This window comes from Dendrobates tinctorius, unplaced genomic scaffold (genome assembly GCF_039654945.1).
Source record: "Dendrobates tinctorius isolate UK_male_01 unplaced genomic scaffold, ASM3965494v1 ptg000016l, whole genome shotgun sequence".
NCBI classification, from domain to species: domain Eukaryota; kingdom Metazoa; phylum Chordata; class Amphibia; order Anura; family Dendrobatidae; genus Dendrobates; species Dendrobates tinctorius.
The window spans coordinates 17108116-17118942 of record NW_027361684.1 but is presented as its reverse complement, the minus strand read 5'-3'; the positions used below and the strand labels follow the sequence as shown (position 1 = coordinate 17118942).

At 45.7% G+C, this 10827-nt stretch overlaps 1 protein-coding gene across 1 annotated transcript in view; it reads right to left on the bottom strand.

Annotated features, from left to right (window-relative positions):
- Positions 1-954: 954 nt before the first annotated feature.
- SPAG5 (sperm associated antigen 5) overlaps positions 955-10827 on the bottom strand; it is a 137204-nt gene continuing 127331 nt past the window's right edge. Inside the window, exons 23-26 of the mRNA XM_073565525.1 lie at positions 6823-6966; positions 6633-6707; positions 3238-3318; positions 955-2531 (exon numbers count right to left, since the gene is read on the bottom strand). Of these exons, the coding sequence (XP_073421626.1) occupies positions 2460-2531; positions 3238-3318; positions 6633-6707; positions 6823-6966 (372 nt within the window). The 3' untranslated portion in view covers positions 955-2459. The remainder of the gene's footprint in view (positions 2532-3237; positions 3319-6632; positions 6708-6822; positions 6967-10827) is intronic.

Genomic DNA, 10827 nt, shown 5'->3' with positions numbered 1-10827 from the left:
GCAGGTGTTGTTTGTTAATTATTCTAAATTTCTGAGATAATGACTTTTGGGTTTTCATTGGCTGTAAGCCATAATCATCAACATTAACAGAAATAAACACTTGAAATAGATCACTCTGTGATGACTCTATATAATATATGAGTTTCACTATTTGTATTGACGAGCTGAAATAAATTAACGTTTTGATAATATTCTAATTTTGTGAGAAGCACCTGTGCATGCGCAGGATGAGCAAAGGGTGTTTTTATTTATGAATACTGTTACAAATTATTGTATACTATATACAGTAAATACATAGGTATTATGCACATATGGAACTTTATTGTATTTAATTCTTCAAGTTTATGTTCATCTTCATATTACAGCTATATTGCAATGCTACCAAATATGTATATTTGTGTTTTACGTTTATTTTCCTAAAAATGTAAAACGCATTTCCTTTATTTGTTGTATGAAGCTTTTTTACGTTTATTCTTTTTGCCCTGTTATGGGTTTCGGTGGACTGATCTTTTGATTGCTTCTATAATGCTTTGAATTATAAGTAAGGTAACTTATTAACACTATTGCTGATCAATAATTACATGACCTAATGAATGGGAATACATGGCAGACAATGGCTTTTTTGTCAGGTCTCCGAGTTACCAAAGAAAAGCAACGGTGCCCTATGACTGCTGTGCAGGAGATAGACGGGCTGACGTATGTACTCAATCCCTCTTACCAGAACCTTAGAAACCACAGTCTCTACGGACAGCATGAAGGGTTAAATGACGTGAAACTAAATCGATCAGTCTCTGATCAAGCTATTAGCAACACCTTGGGCATCAGGATTGTTCAAAGCATAAAACTGCCATCTTCCTCTGAAAAGCTGTCGTACACACACAAACACTTTTTTCTGTTTCAGACTACTTAGACAAAACCAGATAAAAAACAGTTTTACAAAGAAAAATAAAAGTGTTTAATAATTAAAATAATACTTTAAACTTTATTAAGAATTCTTATGAACAAACATATACATATTTTCAAAATAGTAAAAGCCTTTAGTGCAGTATAATAACACTAAAGGAAATGTCCAAAAGTATAATTTAAACAAGAAAAAAAAATTATATAAATATATGCACTGATAACTTGACACACACACACATATATATATATATATATATGTGTGTGTGTGTTTGTCCAGTTATCAGTGCATGAAATACAAGTTAAAATGCAGTATAATTTCTGTTCACATGACAACATTCCTGGCTTCGAGTGCAGGCACAGATGAGTGGGGCAAGGAGCCAAAATCACGAGTGGGTTTAAAAGAAATCGGAAGGAATCTCCTTGTTAGATCCACAGTTTGAATAATTAACAAAAACTTTACAGTATAGTGTTAAACCAGTATATAATCAGTACGCCTGGCCCATATTAAACATTTGACCAGACATGTCTACAGACTGCTGATGTGATTAGCTGTGTGCTCATCCGTGTTGTGGACCAGTGCTGGGGCTGCCTTCTATTGTAGGCACTATGCTGGGTCCATCAGACAGACTGGAATAGTGCATTCTGCCATATTTCTAAACAAAAAAGTTAATTAAACTGGCTTTAAATAGCAGCCGGTACGCGTGTGAGCACTGACGTAGATGGTGATTTGGACTCCGACGATAGCTCTATTTTATAGCACTGAGCTTGCCACAGGAATGACAGAGTATTATCATGGGGTCAGAATATGGATGAGTTTGATTTCCAGGAGATATTTATCCTTCATGCAGCTCTTCTAGTCGCTTTCCTCTTAAGAGATCCTGTCATAGTAAACTAAACGCACGGCCATAATGGTGCCGTTATACTGATTTCATATGTACATTCAGTGAAGAAATCCACAACCTCGTTGTTTGGTCTCTGTGCATCGAGCGGAGCCTGTGGGGCAGGACTGTGGGTAGGATCTTCGGTTTTGCTATAGTCTGTATCGTTTTTTTAAATTTAAATTTCACATCTGTGCCGTACTAGTCACGGGCAGCGCTTGTGCAGATTGATCTCCTGGCAGGAAAATGGCGCTGATGCATACGCAGATTAAGATCTCAGCTCAGTGACAAGCCGAGATCTCAATCTGCGCATACACCGCTATTATACTGAAGACTGCCCAAGGTCAATCTGCACATGTGAATCTACCAGCGCCATTTTACTGAGCTCACCACGAGATCAATCTGCGCAAGCTCCGACCGCGGCTAGATCTATGCAGGATATAAAGAAAGGAATAAAGACAAATGGGGCCATGACAGACCCGAAGACCCTACCCACAGTCCTGCCCCAATGCACGGAGACCAAAACTTCTGTTGACGATTATAAAACAACCAGGGTGTGGATGTCTTCACTGAATGTATTATATCTGCATAGCAGCGCCATTATAACTATACCTTTAGTTTAATATGCATAACCTTAATGACAGGTCCTCTTTAAGCATTAACCATCATGCAGATTCTCTATTTCAGGAATTCCTTCAATTGTCTCAGCTTCTCACAATTATCTACAACATCTGGAATAGAGTGTAGAATCTAGAAAATAAAAAACACGAGTTTAACAAACATACACGCTCCATATAATTGTATACTGACAAGCCATAAGAAGTGACCCACAGTACCTGCCCTTTTGGAGACTTTGAGACCTAGCTGTCTAACATCACAACTTAGTCTTGTCACAGTCACTGAGATCCGTGTACGTCTATGTACCATAACACATGTATCATCATACATAAAAACTGTAGAATCTAAACGGTCCAAAATATTTAATAACGCCTCGGGCCAAAAATATACTCATTTAAGTAAAAAAATAAAATAAAAGTCCTGCAGGTGACAGTCACATGTCGCAGGGCATTTTTTGGCAGCTGTATTCCAAAGTTGAAATCTCAGTAAAAATGTATCAGTTTCGTCAAAACTGTGGCAAAAAAACAACCTGAATTTTGAATATTACAGCAGAAATAATGCACTTCTGGTGCAGCAATAAAATACGCGCCCTGGCAGCAGCATGTGAATGTGGCCTGAAGACGCTCACACAAAGAAGATTTCGATTGGACGAGTTGATGCCACCCGTAATAGGACATTAAAAACAAACAAAACAGGGTGGTTGAACGTTTTTAACCTGGAAAGTCACATTTTTGTCAGACTACAAGCTGTTGCGCATAATTTACAAATAGTGGTAGAGTCATCCATATCTTATGGGTCTTTTCTTCTACAATTATCATCATCTATCATCTCATCTTACCTGTCGTATTCTTTCAATAATGAGGTCTAGTTTCTGGACTTCTGCCTCTGAATTTGAGAGATTGGCTTCCAGTATATCCTTCTACAAAAGACATTATATAAGCAGGACTGTCACCAAACATGCTGGGGAATGCTACCCGGATTGTGCCCTAGTTCAGCTGTTGGCTCCTGGCAGAATATTTTGATGCTGTGGCGCTGGGCCACTGCTGGGGTAAGTGCTGCATTATATGGCAGCCAATTAGAATAGTCATCTTTGACAGTTTAGAGCCACAGAACTGAGGCCCCTCTTACACAGTGCCTCTTCATTCAGCCAGCTGTAGCTCAATAATATTAGGTCATTAAACTCAGACTATAAACTTACAGGGTAAAGGAAACATTGAGAGAGCAGGTCTCAAACCTCTGGGAGACATCAGGGTAAATCTGCGATATGGTGGGTCACTTCTAGGTAACAGTAGTGCAAGGCTCAACATGGAGCCTCCAAGATCATTATCCTTCCTTATGTCTTTATCTTCTTCAGCACCAATGGGAGAAGTGGAATGAAAGATGTAGAAACTGGTGAAGGGCATCCATAAAGACCATGTGAGGCAGTGACCAGTGTCACAGGTAGGGGTCGCTGTGTGTTCTCCCCAGGATGGGCACGGAGGCGTATTGAGGCCATGGGGGTGCATTGCAGTCATAGGAGTAGCTATGATTGCAATTGTGAGGCAGTGACCGATGTCACAGGTTGATGTCGCTGTGTGTTCCCCCCAGGATGTGCACGGAGGTGTACTGAGGCCATGAGAGTGCACTGCAGTCACAGGCGTAGCTGTGATTGCAATGCAGACTAAAAATAAGTGTTAGTCTTGGGCATGCTAGTGTCCAGGGCAGAGTTGGGAAAACCCGGTCTGGGGTTTTTTGTATTTTGAAACAGACTGCAGGATGGTAGTCGTGCAGTCCGTTTCATTCCAGGCCCAGGTTTTCCATGTGCCTGGAGGCCACAGATCCCAGATAAAATCCCTGCAGTAAAGGGTTTGGGTGTGTCAGGGCCAGAGTCAGTTTGTGCTTGCTAGTGTGCAGAGCAGTCGGTGTTGCAGAGCTCCACCTGTGTGAGGCAGCACAGGCCAGCGGAGCCAAAACGGCCAAGGCAGCTGAATAGCCTGGCACCCACTGCATTCACAGTGGTGCAGTCGCCCACAGTAACTGGTCTCGGAGGTGGACTGTCTTGTGCCCGGCGGTGAACCGGAGGTAGACTGTCCTGTGCCCAAAGCAGGACTAGTGCGTTTAACGGCTGCAAACTGGAGGGTATGGTTCCTGGCTGCGATCCGGAGGATACTGGGTACTATGTAGTGCTGTGAACTGGACATTAATGCTACGCACTTGTGTGAATTGGACATGTAATGCTGTGAAGTAACACATTAAAGAAACTTTTGTGTTGGAACTTTGCTGGGTCACTGCCTCCTCACTGCATAAGTGTGATACCGCGGCACTACAACCACCAGAGGATCCATTGCCAGAGTATTGTTTGTCTTGGCACTTTGTGGTTCATCCATGGTGCCACGAGGGTAACATTCTAAGGGTCCTCAAACACTTACAAAGATGAGCAAAGGTTGAAAAATCACTCGTCAAGCTCTATCAAAGATAGACTGAGAAAACAAGCAACTCAATTCTGTTATCTAGTAGTGTGGACAGTGTAGACGACTGGGACAATGGATTCTGCCCAGAATTTAAGTAGTCCCTTTCATGATGTTTCATTGCACGTGCAGAGCTAGTAAATAAGGTATGCCATGCCAATGGCATTGTCCATCAGATCTCAAATGGGGTGTCTCACTAGAATAACTTGCCAGTGAAGGAGAAGAAAATTGTCAAGACCCTAGAGTTGTTGATGGACAGAAAAGCTTCCAGAGTACTCCACCAGCTGTGTGTCATGTGGTGGGCAAAGACTCCTCTCTCCTGACTAGAAGACTGCCTAATCCTCACCACCAACTGCAGTTTACTGGCAGGATGAAGAAATCCCAAATAATTAAAGGGAAGAATGCCAATATAGAACGAATTGGTGAACTTGGCTATAGAGTCAGATTTACAGGTTAATTGGGAAGCAGATCTCTTTCCCATTTGTAAAGCCTAATGCCCTGCTGCAGGTTTCTGGCGTGGAACTGGGCAAAAGCAAACTCCACCTTGAAAGCAACCAACCACCACATGACCATAATCCAGAACCTAAGGCGGAAATGAGATGAGACAATTGTGGGAAAAACAGACCAGTGGATGAATCTATTGACATATGGAATGAACAGCTGTAGGTGACCGTAGGTGTGAAGGCTGCGAGTCATCTGAAGTCGGTGATTGGCCGCAGAGGTCAAGTTTAATAAGCCTGACAAGTGACTGCCAGGAGACCAAGTCGACATTGCTGGAATTGGGCTGGTCTGAGAGGTGTGTGGACTTACTGGACAATACATTATTAATTTCTTACCTCCCGTACCGCACCGATCCTACATAGTGAACGTCGCAATTCCAAATTTTACGTGAGGCACTCAAACACTTAGGAAGAATTAGGCTGATGTTGTCCATTAGTGGACAACTCTCAAAAGGGGTTGTCCCCAACAAAAAGTAAGAGAAGGACAATGAGGAGGATAGGACTGGAAGAATCAGTTGCAGAGACCAGAGGGAAAGCCTTTTCTGTATTCTACTGATCCTACATAGCTCACCCAAGGGTCTTTGACCCAGGAAAGACATGTGACCTGGAAAAGAAGTACACTGACTCACATACATTGAAGTGAGAGACTCAGTTGGGAACTCCAGTCCAACAAAAAGGGTTTTTGAGAGCCAGAATTGGTGATAAAATGACCTGGTTGGTTGGTGGGGCGAAAAGGGTTTCCCTTTTCTTGGGAAGCAGGGGCTTGTCTAAGCAGGAGGATAAAAATGGTCCGAAAGTAAGTTGATTTGTTAGGTTTCCCTAGGTGGTTCATCCTGGATAGTCAGAAAAAAGCTGTTACAGACACCCCGGTTTGTCAAAGTCCAAGCTGGTGCCAGTGCTGGAACTTCAAATAGCACAAGCTGGATTAAAAAATGTTTGCTGATCGGTGAGAAATGCTAGAAGGAAGAATGTATGGTAAGGTCACGGAAGCAGCACTGGAGGCTTGGGATGGTCTTGTCCTCTTTGATCTGACTGGAGATTAGGCTCCTGCCAGTAGTGGGACAAACTGACTGGAGGGAAGCAGCAAGAAGGAAAAAGACCCACTTTCTGAAAGTTGTGATGTGGTATACTGTCTGAAAGTGAAGTGTCAATGTCAAGGTGAATATTGAAGGTAGGTTAGACAGCCATTCATAATGTAGGAATAAACCAAAAGCAGAACAGTAACATCTATAAGGAATAATTAAAAGATTTTTACAAGACGACTTGTCACTGATGAAGATACTTACATGTCTCAATAGCCGTTGAATGGATTCGGACTTTGAATATTCAAGGTCAACTAGTTTCTCTCTCAATGTAGTTAACTAAGAGAAACAAACACAAAATTAAATGTGGATAAAATGAAAAAAATGTAGGTAGAACCACAAAGATATAAACGGAAGATATCCAACATAGGAAAGGCAGACTAATCAGACTCACATCTTTGTGCAAAATTAGTTTCTCCTGAATCCAGTTTCTTGCAGAATGTGTAGCGTCCTGAGCTAGTTCTTGTTTAAGTACTTCCACCTCTTTTTCATATACCTTTAAAGACAACTGTAACGCTGCACTTTCCTGAATTAAGACCTAATAAATAATATAACAAATTATTAAAATCGTCATGTTTCATCACTTAAAAGCAATCTGTCAGTAAGTTCTTGTCATATAATTGGACAGCAGCATGATGTTGGGGCCAGCAATGTTTCATTAATTTACTGGGTGCAGCAGTTGTGATAGAATCAGTTTTTCGGCTGCAGATCTAGCAGTTCTCTGAATGCTGAGCCCTGTATAGCCTGGCCACCACCACTGATTAACAGCTTTCTGTGTATGTAAAGATGCTTGTCAGTGGTGGGGCAGAGTTGGACTAGGAGGCACCAGACAAGTAGTCCTATAGCCATAATCTCCTGCTGATGAACCACTGATTGTATTGAAACAGCAAAACACAGCCCAGTAAGTGACACATTGCTGGAATCGGGCTTTCTTCCCCTACATCTGGTGCTGTCAGATTGCTTAGCAGAAACCTGGTGAAAGATTCCCTTTAAAAGTAAAATCTCATGAACCTTGCACTGATCTTGTTTTTTACTACACTGCCCAGCAAACTTCGCTTCGTGATTGCAAAAGATTTTTAAATTGCTTAAAAATAAAAATCAAACTGCATGCAAATGAAGCTGCAAGTGCATAGAGGGCCGTCCGATTCCCAGATAGTGAATCAATCCTCTTTACTTCTCACATAGCGCCATCTCCACGTGCATTTATTAAATGTATTCTGTGTCTAAGAAGACATTGCGGCACAGGAGAGAAGTCAATAAAAGACAAGGATGATTTACTAGGAGCGCTAAGAATAACTGCACATGCCGAGATTCAACCCATCCTCAAGCACTTGCAGCTTCATTTACTGAAGTACACAATGTTGATTACTCTGTCGCCTCATTGGGGGACACAGAACCATGGGTGTTATGCTGCTGTCAACTAGGAGGCGACACTATGCATAATCTGAAAAAGATTAACTTTGGCTCCTCCTCTGCAGTATACACCCCTGGACGGCGTCAGCCTTCTCCAGTTTTTGCTTAGTGTCGCAGGAGGCACACCTAAGAATTTTTTTTACTCCGTCTTTTTCCTGGATTTTTTTCCAAAGGACTACAGATGAAGAAAAGCGGGTCTCCAGCGAGACTCCACGGTCCCCTATTAGGGGTACCCGGTTGAGGTCGAGGTGGCTATTCCCCATGTCGCTCCCTCCCCAGTCCCTCGGGTACTGGTTCGAGGTCGAGACCACCCCTCCTTCCCCAACCCCTTTGGGGTCTGGGTTGAGGTTGAGGCGAGGATGAAGACCCCCTGACGGTGACAGACGCACCCTCCCTAATCCCCCGCAGGGGGCATTAGGTTGAGACGCCTCAGGTAGGGTCGGAGAACAGGCATCATTCCGCAGCTTCCAGGGACCCCAGACCAGCTGAGGGATCCTGTTGGGGCCGGGGGAGGGTGCGGACTGGATGGCACAGCAGAGACAGGGCTTTTCTGCGTCCCTGTCTCTGCAGCAGCAGCGGCTCCATAGCGCTCCAGGGGCCCCCCATACAGGAACCGCTACCCCCACCGCTATCCAGTCGACCATTCTGGGGGGGTTTGGTACAAAACCGCCCCCCCCCGGACTACCGCGCCGCTCTGGAGCCCTCCTGGGCATCAGGCCTTTTCCCCGCCCCCCGGATGACTAAAATGACACGCTGGAGTGTCATAGAAGGGGCGGATTGAGGCAGAAAGGGCGCGTTTTTACACAGCCCAGCGCACCCTTTTCAGCTCTCCGCCCCCTCCTCCCTCTCCTCAGCGTCCCGGTGGCCATCTTTTTTTTGGATGAGATCCAGGAGAGGAGCATCACAGCGGTCTCCGGGGGGCACAGAACTGGGATCTGTCGGCGCTGGACCTAGGGGCACACCGGTGGGGTAAGCTCACAGCTGGGTTCTCATACTCAGCTGTGAATCCATACTTCCTATAAGGCTCTCTGTGGGTTCCCTCTGCGTAGCCACCCCTGTTCGATCCCTAATAGCCAGCCTCTGTGCACTATGCCGGGCTCAAGGAAGAGAACCAGGCAGGAATGTTTCTATGCATTCTGCACAGCCTGCAAAGCCACGCTCCCTAGTGGCAGCACGTATCCGCACTGCCGGGACTGCATCCAGAACTCTGGGTCAGAACCCAGGGAGTCCCTACTGACGCTTCAGTGTCACAGGCCACGCCGGAATGGGCAACTCAGATGTCACAGTCTATGACACAGTCCATAGACAACCTAACTGCCACATTGCTGCAAGCTCTGCAGAGTCGGGCCCCGGCTATGGACGTTACACAGCAAACGGACAGCTTGTCTCAGAAACATGCTGCTTCCGACTCTCACAGACGTAAGCGGACCCACAGGTCTCGATCACCTGAGTCGTCCTATAGCACAAGGTCCCCCCCCCCAGGGAGAGACAGCGTCATTCCAGGTCTCCTAGGCAGTCCCCTGTCACAGACAGACCACAGAGATCCCCCACCACAGAAGACCCCCGCCCCAGGTCGCCCTCCAGGGATCACCTTAGCGAGGCACAGGATTCGGAGGGCATCTGTGACTCCGACTCAGATAACGAAACGGAGAGGTCCGTGGTACCTTCTCCCCCTAGCAATACAGCACTAGTTGAGGACATAATCTCTGCCATTCATTGGGTGCTAAAAATTCCAGAGTCGGCCCCGGAAGTCCCAGAACATAGGATTTGCTTCGAAAGTGTTCAGAAACCACCTAAGGTCTTCCCTAATCACCATGAGTTTGAGAAAATACTTACCAAACAGTTTGCGCAGCCTGAGAAAAAATTTGCTAATCGCAAATATTTGGAAGCGAAGTACCCCTTCCCACAGATAGACACCAAGCAATGGACAGATCCACCTGAAGTGGACCCCCCGGTTTCTAGGCTAGCAGCGCAGACCTTACTCTCTCTGCCAGATAGCTCAACCCTCAGGGACGCAGCAGACCGGCAAGTAGAATGCATGGCTCGTTCTATTTTCGAAGCGGCAGGCGCCTCTCTGGGCCCTGCGTTTGATTCAGTTTGGGCGGCCAAGGCCATCCTGGCTTGGGCCAAAAAACTACAGGAGGGTCTTCAAGCTTCAAATCCCGAACTCTCGGACCAAGCGGTCCAGATAGCAGTGGTAGCAGACTACATGCTTCATGCAGCCCTGGATTCCGCAAGAGGTGTAGCGGGAATAGCATCAAACGCCATCACGATCCGACGCATCCTCTGGCTGCGAGAATGTAAAGCGGATGCGGCCTCAAAGAAGTCCCTCACGCGACTTCCGTATCTTACTGGAAGACTTTTCGGAGAAAAGTTGGACACAATGATAGCCAATGCCACTGGGGGTAAGAGTACCTCTCTCCCTCAACTAAAACCGAAACGCACGTTTAAACGAAGAAACCAGACACGATTCAGATCCTTTCGGAATTCCTCGGGCTGGTCCGTCTCGCGCCCAGCGCAAAACCGTAACCGCTCTCCACGCAGGGACAACCCACGGACGCAGCAGCGACCGGACAGGTCTTGGCAGTCGAAAGCAGGCCAAGCGAAACCCAAGGGAGGAAAACCTCAGAACTTCGCTTCATCATGACTCACGAACTCCGGAAGACATCCCACCAGTAGGCGGCCGACTTTTACTCTTTCAGCAAGTCTGGCTGCCTATTACAGAAGACAAGTGGGTCAGGGAAATAGTGTCTTCCGGATACAAGATAGGGTTCACTTCCGCTCCACCGAACCGGTTCTTCCTTTCTATTCCTCCAACACTACCAGACAAGGCTCGTGCTTTCCACCAAGCGGTCTCCTCTCTCCTTCAAGCAGGAGTTGTGGTGCCGCTTCCCGCGAACGAGAGATTCCGAGGGTTCTACTCAAATCTGTTCGTAGTCCCCAAGAAAGGAGGCAGCGTCCGACCCATACTGGACCTAAAACAGCT